Source organism: Idiotropiscis lumnitzeri, chromosome 1, assembly GCF_059441095.1.
Source record: "Idiotropiscis lumnitzeri isolate Australia: NSW breed Sydney's pygmy pipehorse chromosome 1, RoL_Ilum_1.0, whole genome shotgun sequence".
Lineage (NCBI taxonomy): Eukaryota > Metazoa > Chordata > Actinopteri > Syngnathiformes > Syngnathidae > Idiotropiscis > Idiotropiscis lumnitzeri.
The window spans coordinates 45,023,607-45,041,172 of NC_142391.1; the positions used below are offsets into that span (position 1 = coordinate 45,023,607).

At 39.4% G+C, this 17,566-nt stretch overlaps 1 protein-coding gene across 3 annotated transcripts in view; it reads right to left on the minus strand.

Moving 5' to 3' along the window:
• The window catches only part of top3b (DNA topoisomerase III beta), a 62,811-nt gene that overhangs the window by 26,463 nt on the left and 18,782 nt on the right, over nt 1-17,566 (minus strand). For all 3 annotated transcript variants that reach the window (XM_088302745.1, XM_088302736.1, XM_088302729.1), the window contains exons 6-15: nt 15,428-15,584; nt 15,238-15,351; nt 10,500-10,590; nt 10,168-10,322; nt 9,497-9,602; nt 8,864-9,010; nt 8,583-8,756; nt 7,788-7,916; nt 7,208-7,357; nt 1,615-1,715 (exon numbers count right to left, since the gene is read on the minus strand). In XM_088302745.1, the coding sequence (XP_088158871.1) occupies nt 1,615-1,715; nt 7,208-7,357; nt 7,788-7,916; nt 8,583-8,756; nt 8,864-9,010; nt 9,497-9,602; nt 10,168-10,322; nt 10,500-10,590; nt 15,238-15,351; nt 15,428-15,584 (1,324 nt within the window). The remainder of the gene's footprint in view (nt 1-1,614; nt 1,716-7,207; nt 7,358-7,787; nt 7,917-8,582; nt 8,757-8,863; nt 9,011-9,496; nt 9,603-10,167; nt 10,323-10,499; nt 10,591-15,237; nt 15,352-15,427; nt 15,585-17,566) is intronic.

Genomic DNA, 17,566 nt, shown 5'->3' on the forward strand with positions numbered 1-17,566 from the left:
CCAGACTATAAGCCGCAGTTTTCTGTTGAAAAAAATGTGTTGTTTACTGCAGAATGTACAGAACAATTCTGTACTGTGAATGCACAGAAAATACTGCCCTTTAACAGGGCAACAACTTCACTAATTAAAACAGAACAGACCCAAGAGAAAAAAAAACTAAATAAATAAATAAATCGAGATTTAGCGTATTTTCTAAACTATAAAGCGCCCCTACCGGTGAAAGAAAAATCCGTAAAAAAAGCCGCAACGTTGAATTAGCCGCATGGTTCAAAACTTGGGAAAAAAGTAGTGGCTTATTGTCCGGAAAATAGGGTATATAATTTAAATACCTTAGTAGTGACAACGTAGGAAACCAACCCACTATAACGTATGGTCACAGTACTTGCAAAATAGATTTACAGCAGTCATTTACAGCACAGCAGAGCATCAAATTTAAAACAATAACGCAAAGCTAATAATCTCAAATTTCCCCCATTGTGGGACTAATAAAGGACATCTTTATCTTTATCTATATATTTTACCATTCTTCCAGTATCAATGAGTCTAGTCTCCATTCCATGTCTGGTGTTTGGCCAAAATGTCCTGCCTGTGCCAATTGTTGTACCAAAGGCTGGTTTGACAGCAACACAATATTTTCAATCTCCTGAGCATGTGACCCGTGCATGTAGGGTCCAACAAACACAATTCTGACAAGCTCCTATTCTTCAAATACCTGGATTCCCTCAGATATATCTGAGATTTCGCTTTGTGACTCTGGGTTTGTCTCTCGGGAGAATCTAACTTCGGGAAAACTATTCTTTTGTCAAATATACGAAATAGTATTTTTTTTCATGCTTTATTATTTGTATTATTTGTAATTACTTGTGACAGAAAAATATTCAATTTGGCATTTTCTGAATTTACGTCACATTAGGTCTTTCAAGACCAACTATCAACCAACTATCGCTCAACTGAACAGCATACTAGCAAACAATGAAACAACCAAAACAAGGAACAAAGAAATATAATTAACACCAAACACGCTCATGCCATTCATATCCCAAAAAGAAACAAAATTCACACAAAACATGCATCTCTCATGCCATTCATATCCCAAGTGCTGTAAAGCATTCTGGTAGTGCTTCAGCGAGAGTGGTGTGCTCTGGGCAGCGTGTTTTTTTTTTGCAGGGTCTGGTGTGTAGAGCTTAATCTAACTTGTGATTTTTTTTGTTGCTTGCAATAACATTAATAATAAGACAGACAACGACATCTTTGGCAGCTGCCCTTTTATCCAGCTTTCTCCCTCGCATATATCTTGGTCTGTTGTCAACTGACTGTCTCAAACCGTAACCAACAGGAGTGCTCACACAATGCATTTATCCCAGTCTTTTCTGTAGTGCTTTGTAGTCTCAAACTTTACCAACAGAGGGTGCTGACATGCACTGTGAAATGCTCCCAGTTGGTCAGGCGGAGTGCTCAAGAAAGTCACACGTGTACAGAGCAACGAAACATGGTCTGTACACAAGGTGCGCTGCATTATAGAGCATCCTATCCGATTTGGAGAAAACTCTGGACTTTTTGGTGCGCCTTATGGACGTGAAAATACGGTATATAAAGCACACACTATATGCTTACCTGTATGAATTTCATGAATCGACGGCACTTGCCACAGCGAGACATTGGCTTGCCTGCGTCAGCAATTGGTGAAAAGGAGACTTCCATCAATTCATCCATACCTGCAAATCAAGAGGACATTATTGAATTAGAGATGGGAATTTTTCTTGGTACATCATCATCTTGGTAGACCAGATGCATGTAGGGACCATCATTTTTGTCACTTGAGTGAAAATTCTTTGAAGTCAACAACTGCATGAAGTTTGGAGCTCGAGGGCAATATTCTCCCAAGGAAAAGCATTTTGTTATGTCTCATCAGGACTAGTTGAATTCCTAATTGAATAACCGCAGGGGAATTCATTTTTTTCACTGAACTTGGTTTCTAGGGTGAGCAATGGAGTAGGCAGCAAGTTGCGGGCTCCCGTCAAGTTTTGCTTATTCAAACTGTCTGTACCCCGTATTATAAGCAAATATCTGCTTATCTTGATAACTTTTGAACTCTGAGGCACAACTGTTTGTGGAGCGATGTTGCGATCTACCAAAGGCAGCAGGAGAGCTCAGCCAACGGAGAACTCGGCTGGCGTTGGCGAAACCGGTGGAGCATTAACGGCGACGTATGTGGCGGAATTGCTTGGAAAGTTTCGGGAACAACTCGCAGCCGATTTTAAGTCCTCGTTCGCAACTCTGGAAGGCAAGCTGGATGCTATACAGTCAACGGTCTCCGGGCACGGAAGACGTATCTGCGACCTCGAATCCAACGCGAACGAAGTGAGCCAACGCTTGGAGCAGCTCGAAGCTACGACTGCGGAGTTAAGCGAGGATAACAGGCTGTTGAGGCTAAAGGTATCCGACCTTGAAGGGAGAAGCCGACGTCAAAATATTTGACTGGTGGGCCTACCGGAGTCCAGGGAGGGTCCGCGGCCGACGGCTTGTTTGTTGATACTTGCTGTTCGACATTCGGCGGGAGCTCTTTTTGTTTATCTCTATTTTTTTTTTATTGTGCTGCCGGCCTGTCGTTTCTATTTATCCTCCTAGGTATACAGGGGTTTGATGCTATTTATGTACGGGGTTAGAGCCTGAGCAAGCGAGTTATATTGAGAATGATATTTTGGAGGAGTGGAGAAAGAATGGTTGCAGTTTTGGCAACCTGTATTTTGTTTTGGGGTTGTTTTAAGACAGCGTATGAGTGTGTATGTGTTGTTTGTTTTCCTTTTTTTTTTTCTTCTTTTTTTTTTCCATTGCTATACTTGTCATTTTTCTTGTGCAATTTGTAGTGTATGAACAATAACCTTACGTGTGTTAGCTAGAATGTAAAGGGGTTGAGCCACCCGGTTAAACGCAAGAGGGTCTTTTCACGTTTGAGGCAGCTCAGGTCTGGGGTAATTTTCTTACAAGAAACACACTTGAGGGATCAGGACCACTGGCGGTTGCAGAATTGTTGGTCGGGGCAATATTTTCATTCTAATTTTGGCGCTAAGGCCAGAGGCGCTGCTATTTTGATACATCAAAACATATCTTTTGTACCTTCTAACTTTGCTTCAGACGACAATGGCCGATTTATTATTGTGTCAGGCAAACTCAGTCATAAACGTGACATTGGCTAATGTTTATGCGCCCAACTTTGACAATGTTCAATTTTTCCAGAACTTCTTTTCTAGAATACCGGATTTGAATTTTCATTCGTGAATTTTGGGAGGAGATTTCAATTGCTTTATGGATGCTTTCTTAGACCGTTCCTCCTCAAACTGTTCGCCTGAACAAATCAGCCAAGTACATCAAATCGTTTCTTCAAGATTTTAGTATTACTGACCCATGCCGCTTTTTGTATCCACATTGCAGAGAATACTCTTTCTTCTCTCATCTTCATCACACATACACCCGTATTGATTATTTCTTTATTGACAACTCATTGCTTCCAAATCTCAGGTCTTGTGGCTATGAAAGCATTACCATCTCCGACCGTGCGCCTGTTCTTGAAATGGCTGTCCCGGGGCGCAATGTTGTGGGAAAGCTTTGGAGGCTGGATCCATTATTGCTCACGGATGTGAAACTTGTCACATTTATTTCTTCCAAAATAAAAACTTTTTGGTCTGAGAATACGACACCGGGTATGTCCAGTAAAACGATTTGGGAGGTAATGAAGGCTTACTTAAGAGGGGAAATTATCTCATTTGCAGTATTTAAGAGAAAATCGGCTATGCAAAAACAAAGGGCTCTTTCTCATCAAATTTTGGATATAGACAGACGTTACGCTCAATCACCATCTCCATCTTTATATAAAGAACGGTTGCGGCTGCAGACCGAATTGAACATAATTTGTAGGCGTCAGGTTGAAGGCTGTTTGATTAGGGCAAAAAGTGTTTTTTATGAGCACGCCGAGAAAACGGGCAAGATTTTGGCCAACCATTCACGGGGAATTAGAGCGAGACAACTGATACCTGGTATTAATACTGACGGTGGGGATACTTCAACCGACCCTAAAATAATTAAAAATTATTTCAAAAGATTTTATTGCAGGTTGTACACACCTGAACCTGTCGCAACTTTATGCGATATTGAGGCATTTTTTGACTCTCTTGATGTTCCCTCACTCTCTCCTGATTTGAGACAAGCTCTGGAAGCTCCTATCTCGCTGGAGGAAATTAAGGTGTCTGTAGCATCCATGCAGTCTGGAAAGGCACCAAGGCCAGATGGGTTTTCGACAGATTTTTTAAAAACATTTACGGATTACCTTTCACCCTTCTTGCTCCTAGTTTTTAATGATTCGTTGGAGACCAATGCCCTTCCTTCTACATGCTATCAGGCCTGCATCTCTCTGTTGTTAAAGAAGGACAAGGACCCATTAGACTGTGCCTCATATAGGCCTATATCATTACTAAACAGTGATATGAAGATTTTGGCAAAGCTGCTGGCTCTTCGATTGGAAAAGGTGCTTCCCAGTATTATCTCACCAGACCAGACTGGTTTTGTTAAAAATCGCCATTCTTTTTATAATGTGCGACGTTTGTTTGACATTATTTACACGTCCAATAATCTTCAGGCAGAAGGTGTTGTTCTATGGACGCAGAGAAAGCGTTTGATAGGGTCGATTGGGAATATATGTTTTTTGCATTGGAGAAGTTTGGCGTTGGCCCTTTATTTTGCTCATGGATAAAATTATTATATGCTTCGCCTATGGCCTCGGTGTTAGCGAATGGCCACTACTCGGAATATTTCAAACTACACCGTGGAACAAGGCAGGGATACCCTTTAAGCCCCCTACTGTTTGCCTTATCAATTGAACCACTTGCGATTTCGATTCGTAACAGCAGGGAGATTCAGGGCATCCGCAGGGGTGGTTTTGAGCATCGGGTCTCGCTCTATGCAGATGACTTACTGCTGTATGTGTCCGACCCCCTTAGGTCATTACCTGCAATACTGCGAGCTTTGGATGGTTTTGGGAAAGTGTCTGGTTATAAAATAAATCTAGACAAAAGTGAACTGTTTCTGATTAATGACAAGGCATCTAAACTCGATTACGGTGACTTTCCACTTAAGCGTGGAAAGGAGCAATTTGTATATCTTGGCGTATGTGTCACTAGAATATTTAAAAACCTATTCAAAGCTAATTTTGTCCCGTTATTTGAGCAGTCAAAGCGGCTTTTATTTAAGTGGTCCTCATTGTTGCTGTCCCTTATAGGTCGGATTAACTCTGTTAAAATTATGTTGCTCCCTAAATTTCTGTATCTGTTTCAGTGCCTTCCTATTTGGATCCCTAAGTCATTCTTCAAATCTCTTGACTCCGTGATTCTGTCTTTTATTTGGAACGGTAAACAACCTAGACTAAGAAGGGCTTTTCTTCAACGACCCAAGCAGTCAGGTGGTATGGCTTTGCCAAACTTTCAGTATTATTATTGGGCTGCTAACATCCGAGGTCTACTTTACTGGCAGCATTTCCATCTGGATCCTTCACCTCCAATGTGGGTGTCTATGGAGGATCATTCTGGGGGTGCTCGGGTCTCCTTGCCCGCACTGTTAGGTTCTCCCCTTCCGATTATGTGCCCTGCTTCCCTCGGTGGCTCAGTGGTTAAACAAGCTCTAAAAATTTGGTCCCAATTTAGGAAGACCCTTGGTCTTCATGCCTGTTCACTTCTGAGCCCTATTGCAGCCAATCACTTATTTACTCCATCAGCAGGCTTTCGGGTTTGGCATGAACAAGGTCTAAGAAGCTTTGGAGATTTGTATTCAGACGGGATTTTTTTTAGCTTTTCTGATTTGAAAGACAGGTTAGGAATTGCGCCAACATTTTTTTTAGGTATCTGCAGGTTAGACATTATGTGCAAAGTGTGACATCACACTTTCCTCGTAAACCTCCGGATAATCCCCTTGATGATTTTTTTATCTATCGATCCCACTACCAAAAGTGTGTTGTCTAAACTTTATAATTTAATTTGCAAACTGCAATCTCCATCCCTGGAAGTCATTAAAGCTGTTTGGGAGCAGGATTTACAATTCAGCTTCACAGACGATGTTTGGGATTCCATTTTAAATCAGGTTCATTCATCGTCAATGTGCGCTCGCCATGCGCTTATCCAATTTAAAGTGGTTCACCGAGTCCACTTTTCCAAAGCCAAACTAGTACGTATTTATCAGAATGTGGACCCGACACATGACGGATGTCGTGGCGAACCTGCTACCTTAGTTCATATGTTTTGGTCCTGTCCCTCTCTAACCACCTTCTGGAAATTAGTCTTTCAGACTTTATCTAAGGTCATAACTTGTAATATTGAGCCAAACTCCTTGACCGCCATTTTTGGGGTTGCCCCAGACCTTGACCTGTCGCGTGTATCTCAAAGACTGCTCTCATTCTCATCATTACTTGCTAGAAGATGTATTTTGTTGAAATGGAAAGACCCTGCTCCCCCTTCTCATGTACACTGGTTAAGGGACATAATGCAATGTATGGACTTGGAAAAAATAAGACTCACGGTTCGAGGTACTGAAAATGGATTCTACAAGGCGTGCCGCCCCTTCCTGACGTTTTTTTGAGAAACCTACCACTGCTGTTTATGAGTAGAATTATTTTATTACTATTATCACTATTATTCTTATTATTATTGATTATTTATTTGATTTTTCTTTTGTTTTACTTTAATTTTTTTATATTTATTTATTTTTGTAAATGTATTTTTTGTTTAGTTATATTTCTTTTCTTTTTTTTGAGTGCATAGTTATGATTTACAGCTCACTTGGAGCGTGTGTTATTTAGTTGCATTTTACTGTTAGTCTATATGATTATTGTATGTACAATTCATTGTGTGTGCGTGCGTGTGTGTGCGCGTGCGTCTGCGTGGGGGTGTGTGAATGAGTTCGCTGTCAGGGGGCTTGGGTTTTTTTTTGTTCTCTCTTTGTTAAAATAGCAAAAACGGATAAGTATACTTGACTGATTGTGCTCTTTGTCATTGCGGTTTTGGAAAATAATAAAAAAAGACGTGAAAGAACTTGGTTTCTACAAATATGAGTGATGGCAACCATTTGAAAATGACACAATCATCTTAAGTTCTGCAGAAAAGCCCTTGAACAAGATTGCGCCTTGTGCGTGCGTAATTCAATGTCTTAATTGCGGCAAACTTACCACAGATGGAATCCACAAAATAGTGAAACTTCCTTTTGAAGATATCCAATGCATGCTGGAGTACTTGCTGGAAGTGGGCCTTACCAAGTGCAATTAGATTGAGTTGCTTTTCAACAGCACTACGAATGGTTGGCAGTACCAACTCTGCATCTATGAAAGGGACACACATGCATGCAGACCTTCACAGTTGCTGGATTAAACAATTTAATGAACGAAATAGATCACAGTAATGGAATGTTTCGAGTTTATCATGACCAATATGAGCATATGTGCAGAGTTCGAAAGGTATGTAATGATGACTGAAAACTTGACTAGACTTTTAATTTGTAACAAAGAGTAAGAAAGATAATAAAGGTCAGGGTGCACCATGAACTATTACAAATTAGGGAGTCGAGAAGTCAGTCATTTGTGATCATCGCTACTTGTGTAATTCTTGTATTTATTTATTTATTTTATTTAATATTGTACTTGGTCATCAAAATAAATGACTTCATTCATTCACCAATTCAAAATTCAACGCAGAGCCCATACAATGAGAAACTGATATAGAAAAGGCTCTACATAATCTGAAGCCAGATACCTATCTTGTAATAGCCGTGTACTAGAACAATGCCCAGGCTGGTAGGCTTCAATTTGCGTCCATTCTCGACAGTCACATAGTTCCTTTGACAGATGTTGTTTACGTGGACAGGGATGCTGGCATCAGTACCTGCAGAAGCAAAATTAGGGAGTTACACATTAATTACAATTTGGTGATGTTAGTACACAGTCAAAGCCATTAATGCAATTGCACTACTAATAAACAAAAATTACTTCTAATTGTGCTCCCATTCGCAAAGAATAATTAAATGCTTTCACGGGAGGGAAATCGGTGAGGTGCAATTTTCCAAAACACAAAAATACTGAATACTGTTTCTTTTTAGCCAGATTAATTTTATTACACTCAGCCGTGATGTACATAACGTAATGCCATAATGCACATTGATTGGCATCTTTGTGTTAGAAGAGGCTGGAAGGCATAAGGCAGTGCACAACCATGAAAAAGCTTCCTTATTGGCCTATTTCTTCCACTACAACATGCAGTGAGCCAGCCTATTTTAATGTGTTTTGTGTTATTTGGGCAACAATATCTCTGCCATCTACACATATGCGCGGCACACGTAAAATGACAGTGACAAAATATAACGGCGATGTCTTGGCTAACGACACGTAAGTGTGGGGAGGAGATTTTTATTCTGTTTAGACACATTGGGCAAGAGGTTTCATGACATTGTGCATTCCATATAGATGATAGAGAGAGAGAGAGAGAGAGAGAGAGAGAGAGAGAGACCGACGAGTGAGTGAGTGAGTGAGTAACAAAGCTGATGTTAAGTACCAATGCCGTGTTTCTCCATCAGAGTGATGAGTTCAGCCTCTGTCAAGTAGTCTGGAGGACTGGTCTGCTTTTCCATCAACTTGATCTCATCCACTGTGAAAATGTCTCCATTTTCACAGACAGGCAGGGCTTCTTCAAGAGGGATGCCCTGCCATGGCATCAATGTTGTGTAACCTTGGAATAAAACAATTTCTGTATTGGATTTTTCAAACAAAGAAACGCAAATGCCAAGTTTTACAGGCGAGAGTCTAGCTGGCATTGGTGAAAATTGATTTACGTACCTGATGAGATGAGAGTTTTTCCAGTACATGTGAAAGCTTCAGTTCCAATGTTGAAAGCAATAGTTGTCTGTAGATACTTGCAGTCCTGACTGACTGTGGCAATGAAATGTCTTGTGATGTACTCATAAAGGCGCCAGCCATCACTTCCTTTGAAGACCAAATGAGCATGAGCTTATTAGAAGTAGGAAACAGTTGAAAGCTCAAGATGGCGGATAAAGCCCTGAGCTGCTCGGCCCCCTTAGCACCTGATCCGCGCAATATGATTTACTCTTTGCAAAGCTAGAATCAAAACCTACTTACTGTGAAAAAAGTACTCCATTTAACCTCATCCGATTATTGTAGCTTAGCTTTGCTCACTGTATCTTAGGGCTCATTTTAATTTAGCTTGTGCGCAGGCATTTGTTGTATTGTATTATTTATGCTTGGTACAGTGACCTAAAGTACCCAAAAAGGCTCATTTAAATAACAGTATTCACTTCCTTACTAAGAGTTTGAAAGAAAAAAAAATCAATCAATCACGCAAGCAAGTGCATAAATTGAGTTTAAATATAGGTTGAAAACATATCCTTGAAGGGGTGTCGATATGCGTGTCCCACATATTTTCATCAACTATCTAATAACTTTGAGACACACCCAATTCTGCTTCTGAGGCAGCGCGCATGGGAGTTATAGGCGGATGATCGCCAACATCAACTCCTTTCTTGGGATGATTGATTCCATTTGAGAGAAGATCTTTCACCTAGTGATTCAAAACACAGCCTTATACAATATATACGGTTGTACACATTATTGCAATTTAACATACTATTATTATATATTATACATATTAGTGAGGATCAATTATCACAATCCTTTATATTTGCTGCAGACAATTTGATTTAATACAATATATAAAATCTATACAATACTAGCAAGATGCAGACGATATGACAACATTTTTAGGTGAGCCCAAGTATTTGGAACAAACACTAACGACAGATTACAGGTATACATTCATTTATTCATTTTCTTCCGCTTAGAGTTGTGGCATGGGGGAGCAACTTTGGCACCAAACATTCTTGAAAATCCTGCACTACTTGCCTTTAATTCACCTTTAAGAGAAAGCTGTTATGTAGCAGTTTTCCCCCAGAATAACTAGAAAATATGAACAATATATAATTGCTTGTCTGGTTGTTTTCAGTGTGTTAAATAAAATAAATTCAAAGACTTTCAAAGAGGCCCTTACAAGCTTTTGTTTTTCTGTAAGTGGCCCGCAAATTAAAAAATTTGAATGGCCCTGCGCTACGGCATACTTGATCACTCACCTCCTCTCCCCAGAAACGACAGTTGGACTGCTGCTTAAGTGTTCCCTTCAGGTCAAAGTTTTCCGGGTAGTGGGTTGTTTCCGTCCGAGGATAGCTGATGTAGCCCTGTGTGTACAAACGTTCAGCAATCTGCATCGTATACTGAGGACCCATACCTGAGACATAAAAAAATAAAAAATAAAAATAAATGAGTACAAGACCACACATCCAACACTAAGTACAAGAATAAAATATTACACATTATGATATATAATTTTTCATATATTATTCTCAAAAAAGTGTTTTTTTTTAAACAAGCTACTTGGTTTATTCAGTAAATAGGTGTACCATACCGAGGGAAGAGCTTGCCACTCTCAACATCTCTACGGTATTTAAAGCCAGGGGTCTCTGCTTACTCTTCTCCTTCTTTGTCACTGACTCCACCTGTATCCCAAGTACAGATTATAGTGTATCAAAGATGTAAACTAATGTTATGGGTCACATCAATAATATTTTTTCAAAAGTATGAGCAGATAAAAAGTAGAAACAAATGAGATGCTTTCTCCCCAGATCGCGTCGCTGGTTGTTTTATTGAACACGCCACATAAACAGAGATTTTTGCATATTTCTGTTTCTTTTACTTCACAGTTTTCTTGGTGCGTTCTCAAATTCACCAATTACAGTATTTCTGACAAATTTTAACACTTCAAAGTACAATATTCATTTCTCAATCTAAATGAAACTGCTTTCCAAATGTCTAATTCTTAATCCAATATACTTGCTTTGTCATGAAATTACACCTTTTTAAAGTACAACACCGTCTAAATAATATTTCACCTGAGTGTACATTAGTGGCATCAAATGTATCATTTCTATGGTACTGCGACCTTAAATTTACCCATGTGTATTAAATACAGGTCACTGAAATGATTTACGAAATACTTGTCTTGTGTTTCAACGTCATATCTCAACAGAATACACATTTGAAACAATTCTTATCCTTACTAAAACTTACAGGACATTTCTACAACAGTCACAGTATACAGATGATGCACCAAAGCAACGCTTCTTAATTGGATGTACATCACACAAAATGATGCCGATGCAAACAGGAAAAAAACAAACAAACAACTCACTCTATTGCTCTCCCTTTCTCTCTCGCATACATCGTGCTTTCTCCCCAGATTGTATCTGAGGAACGGCAGCAAATTCCTGGCACCTTGGCATGCTCCCTTTTGGAGATCGGCTTGTTATTTTTTCCGGTTTTAGTGACTATGTCACAGCAGGGAAGCAAGCGAGGTAATATTGCACGAATTGTAAGTTCTGTTGTCTAAAACGGCGACCAATCGCCACCAATATGCAAATGCACATTAGTACTCTTGGCCACTTCAATCTGTGAGAATATAAACAGCGTTCTGCACAACAGTTTGGATTTATTGACATCAAACGTGAGCTCATGTGATCACCTCCACAAAATCAAAAATTCCATGCCGATCGATTCTCCACTTACATGGCTGAAGCAGACAAAAGCAAGAATGTGCACACAAACGCCGACTGGTTATATTTAGGACATTTACCTATGCTAAACTTTTGTTAAGCGTGAGGAGGCACCCAGACATCGATGTTTATACCCAACAAAAGTACGTTCTTAATTCGCTTTTGGTCGCGAAACAGATGATGTTAGCGCAACAAAATTAGCTTCTTACCGGCAACTTGGTGCCGGGGATGTCTGGCTGTTGCCACTCATGCACGTTCGCGTCCACCACCGGTTGCAGCAAATTCATGAAGCTGTCAGCGTAGCGGTGCGAGTCAATTTTGGATAAACTCCATATCGGAAAGATCCATTGAGTGGCGTACGCGTAGCCCGGAGGCCTTCACGTTCCAAAGAATAAGAAGGCATGTTGTAGTTATGTCACCTACAATCGAAAAACTGGAGCCAACCCTCATCCAAATAAATGTGTTTGTCTACTCATTCCCACTTGAGTCGCTGTAAATACCCAAACCGGTGCTTTTATGGCGTGCGTCCTCACCGTCACAGCGCAAAGGATTATTGGCTGCCCTCGCCCCTCACTGTCGGACATCTACGCCGCCCGGTGCCTCAGAAGGGCTCTCAACATCGTCAAAGACAATACCCACCCAAACTCACACCTGTTCGACTCGATGCCCTCTGGCAGGCGCTACAGGTGCATCAAATCAAGGACCAATAGACTGAGAAACAGTTTCTTTCCAAGAGCCATCTCCATTCTAAACTCTCACACACACACACACTACCACCCTTACCTTGCAGAACAGCAACGTGATGTGTTTTTCATATATCCTATTCAGTATTATTTTCCATTGCACTAACTATTCTCTTATTTATCGAATTTATATATTTTATTATTGTTGTATTGCACTGGAGAGGGGAGCTCTCTAATCTCGTTGCACACTTGAGTACAAAGGGATTTCTGATTGTGATCAGCAAAGAAGCAGTGTGCAGCACCCTAACAGCATAATCTATGTACCTCTGCTCACTTCCACAGTTCCTCATTCTTATATAAATCAGCCACGGAGAAGTTAATGCTTCTGATATGTTGAAGTGGACATAGGGAGGGATGTCCACATTTTTGTGCCAATTGTCCACTGGTTTTGGATTTAATGACTCTTGTAGTACCATGAAGAGAGCGGAGGTAGGCGCAGCCATATTCCTCATTAAAAGTAGGCGTTTTTCAGGTTGTCACTTTTCTCCAAAATAAATCTATAAAAAAATAAAATTACATCTAATTTGAGTTCCCTGATAAAAAAAAAAAAATACATAAACTGAGCTTGTTCGTGAAAAATGGACGATGTCCTCATTTAAATGAACTGGAGAGTCAACCTGTGTCTCTTGCATCAGCCCCTCAAAGTGTGCTTAATGAGCCAACTCTTATTCCTCCTGGGCTTTGGGAGATTCCATGGAAGGTTGTGCATACCTTTCTCAGGAAAAGCTTGCTTTTCCTACCCCGGCATTTGATCACTCTGGGGCCGATTTGATCGTTGTAAAGGTAACAATTATGCTTGGGTCATGTCAACTTGCTGGTAGTCTAACCAAGTAACTTCCTGGTTCATCTTCCAAGTATGAGGGCTCGGCATATGCAGCCTGTTAACTTGCTTTTCTTGCTCTTTGGTGAGGGTGTGCTTGTTTCCGGGATGAATTTGAGGTGAATTTGGGAAGCAGTGCCTGGAACTCTACTGGCAAATCATTGGCCAACAAAAGTAAGTTTCCGTGCAAAGTCCAGGCTTTACCTTGTCATCACCTTTTGGGTGGACAACATACACTGGGTTATCTGAAATCTGCTCCTTTACCAAATATGTTCTCTTTTACCAGTAGGAACACAGATTCCCAGGCCCACCCCACTCACAGTGAGTCTTTCCCTTCGCACTCGATGACAACCTATTGTTGTTCGCGATACGGTGTGCTTTGGTCATCCTCTAGCGCCACTTCTCAGCTTATCCTTTGTGACTTACTGGATCCGTCTCCTCTGACAGGCCAAAGAGAAGGTTTACAGAGAGGCGAGGATGTCGACCACAGAGCATAAAGAGAGGTGTATAGCCAGTGTATTTGTGAATCGTGCAGTTATATGCATGGATAAGATGGGAGCTTTCCATGCATCCTTTTCTTTGTCTGACAGCGTACACAGCATCTGTAACAAGATAGAATTAAACCGTACGGCTGGATTACACTGTAGTTGATAGGGATTTATGGGCCACTACAGAAGGCTGACCGAGTGTTGTGAAGATATAATTCTCAAATTCTCAACCTTGGTTGTGATGTATTTTATTGGGAAATCCAAAGCGGGGTACAAAATCATTGTATCCTCTTTCTGCTGCTATTCACCCAGGTGTATTTTGACAACACATTACAATACAACTTTATTCATATATTGATGGGATAGGCTTGCGCAAACCTTGTGAAATTGTCGACTAACACCAAAATGTATTCGTAGCTGCCTTTGTTTTTCTCACAATGCATGTAATCTATGCAAAGGAACTCAACCGGTGAGTTTGACTTCAAGTAGCTCATGGGTGCACTCAAATAAACTGTTGGTTTCTTTTGCTTTCTGCAGCAGAATTTTCTCATCATGTAATCTTTTATCGCGCTATTCATGTGAGATGAATAGAATCTTTCTCTGACAAGGTGAAGCATCCTCTCCAGGCCAACATGCCCCATGTCACAATGTAGGTATTTCAAGTATTCATTGGTATTGCATGGGTAGGACTAACTGTTTAATCTCTGTTGTGGGTCGATAGAATAGTCCATTTTCAAGGTGTTGTCTGTGCCAATCAGGCAAAAGTGAGCATTCACTTTTATTGATCTTCAGGTTGTGTCGGTAAGTTTAGAATTTGCCTCTTTGAGTCTCAAGACCTCACTGATTGTTAGGTCATCTAATTTATTTCATATAAAGCTGTGCGCGGCGGTGGGATCACATCCAGGGAAGAGACAAAGAAAGCAGCCAACCAGGCAACCGCTTTTCTCTGGGCTGCTTGAATTCCTTCGCATACTGTATTCTCCACGTCCTGCAGCATCTCTTCTGTACATGTTGACATGAAGTGGTCAAAGAGTGACACGTGGCAATGTGTCTGCATCAGCATTGGCTCTCTCCAGCCTGTACTGTGGAACGGCAGCTTATTCCCGCCTTTTTACGGTTCCGGACCCGGAACAATTCAACCATCAATTGTGCTTGACATTTTTAATCACAAAAAAATATTATTTTCCATTATTAATGCAGTAAATAGTATACATTTGTCATCAGCAGAAATGTAAACAGGATAAACAATAATTAAGAAAAGAAATTATTTTTATAGGAGTGCTCAAAATTATACCTTTTCATCACACTAATGTGATGAAAAGGTATAATTCCCAAGAACATCAACCCTACTGCAGCGGCGTCACAATGAAATTTAAAAAGTTATGCCATGACTTATCTCAACCTTAACAGGAATATCAAGAGGGAAAAACACAATATAATACATACTAGTACGGCAAACATGGATGTCATGTTTTCAATGTACTATATTACACTAAATTTAGAAAAATTGCAATCTTAATGGATTATGTCAGTCTATACTTGCCTGGGCTTCCTTGGATGTCTTAGCCAGGTTGACGAACATTTGGCCCACCTCTTTGTCAAAGACCTTCCCCCGATTCCAATCAAGGTTCAATGGGTTGTCTTTCCCTTTGAACACCTGACAAAACAAAACACTTTCTCAATCTACCACCACCACCACATTTAATCATGTTCAAGGTTCACGGGTGTTGTACCTTCGCATGTATAACCCAGTAGTTCTCTGGTTTAAAGGACTGGATTTTGTCATGCCGTTCCACACAGAAGCCGAGAGTTGGCGTCTGGCAGGGTCCAAATGATATTAAAGATGAGTCCAAATTTCCATACTTTCCTTGGAAATATTTGGTTTGGAACCTAAAAACAATTTGATATGCAGAAGGGAGGCTTCAAGAACAAAAACACTTGTATTCATCAACATGCTCTATTTAAATGTATAGGAAGTCATGTCATTAAAACATACATTTCATGTCAGATAGGTGTAACAGTTAATGTCTTAACCCTTTCATCCATGAATTATGACAATCAAGGTCAGGATTTTTGTTTTTATTACTCTAAACATTTTTTCACCATTTATTATTAAGAAGTTTATAATCCAACCACTTAGGTGTACACCACGTGTTGGAGCTTACAACTGGTATGTTTTAACAACAACAACAACAAAAAGGAATATAAATGACACTAGAGGCATCAACTATTGCTCTTCAAAAGATATTATTAGAGGAAAAAGAGATACAGCGGAGCAGTTTGTAAATCGATCATTAAATTTAAATTTGATTGTAAACTGCGCACATTTGGAAATTTGCTCTGACGCCTGTGCACTATTGTCGGTGTGCAGTACTGCTGCACATGTTCAAAGAGGCATTTGCTCCCATTAATTTATGAAAATATTAATTAACATAGGCCTATTAATTAACTTCTTTTTTTTCAAGGTAAACTTCATTTCAACCAATATACACTCCAATATTTAAGACTAAAGACAGTACAAACAAATGAAAAAATACTTAACATTTGCAAGTCTTACAAGAGTATTCTAGAAGCCGCTACATCTCCAATCCTTGGCGGATTCTCAACAAAATGTTTGTGGTGATAATAAAAGATTAAAAAAAAAAGATATAAGACAAGAATACATTAACCATCGCCTGAAAATAGAACGAAACGCGCAATATTTTGTATAATATCAACATTGTAATTTCAACACATTATATATAGATAGCCTTTAGTCTGGTATAATGGATCCAACCGCTTAAGCGTCCCTGAACCTGGAAGAGTAGAAGGAGACATTCTTAGTAGATTTCGGTTAACTTTGAGACCAGCGCAGACTTCAAATATAACGACAGTATGTACGATATTGAATAAAACTGTAATCCCACTGAATTAAACCGAATCACTCCACATTAAAATGTATCACACACCATGTGTTTATTGGGGAGATACACACTCTTATTATTTTTTATTGTCGTTTTAGTTATCAACTCTCTGAATTGTTGTTACCAAAGTAAAAGCAGATGTATTACAAATGTCTTATTATGATTCAACAGAAAAGTCTGCTTTCATGACAGACCACGGGAATGAGCGAGAGGATGAAATCAGAGGATTTGGAACATTTTAAAAAAAAACTGACTAAACAATTGCTCAATTATTAAAATAGTTGTCAATTTGATAATCAATTATCATTTTAGTTAATGAAAATTAACAGAATTTAAAAAACATTTTCGTGAACGAAATTAAATAAAAACGGAAATACTTTAAAAAACAAAAATACTATAAAAAAACGAAAACTAACTGAAACTCCAATTTACATTTATAAAGCTAACTAAAACTAACTATAATTACGGCAAGAATGTCCTTGTTTTTTTCCTTTTGCAATTAATTTAATATCCGGGCCTATGCGGTTGACTTTAAATATTTATTTTGATAGCACTGCACGGCCAAAAAAAAAACAAAAAAAACCCCGACGTAAAACAGTTTGGGACTTGTAGTTCTCTTAATGGGTGTTGTACAGAAATATCATCATCAAGCAGCAGCCAATAAAAAAAAAGAGCCAACAGATGATGTCGCTCTGAGGAGAAGAGTTTGTGTCTATGGGTCGAATGGCTCACTTGCTCTCACCCCGAAATGCAACGCTAGGTAAAAAGTTCTTCACGTTTCAAACTGCATATGAAAAAATTAGTGCTGTCAAGTGATTATTTTCTTTAACTAATTAATCACAGAAAATTCCATAATTAATCATGATTAATCACATTTTCAACTACAATTTTTTACGAAGCTTGTAACAGATATTTACTTTAATAATATCTTTGAATTGATGCAAAATCACCCAATATGAAGTATATTTA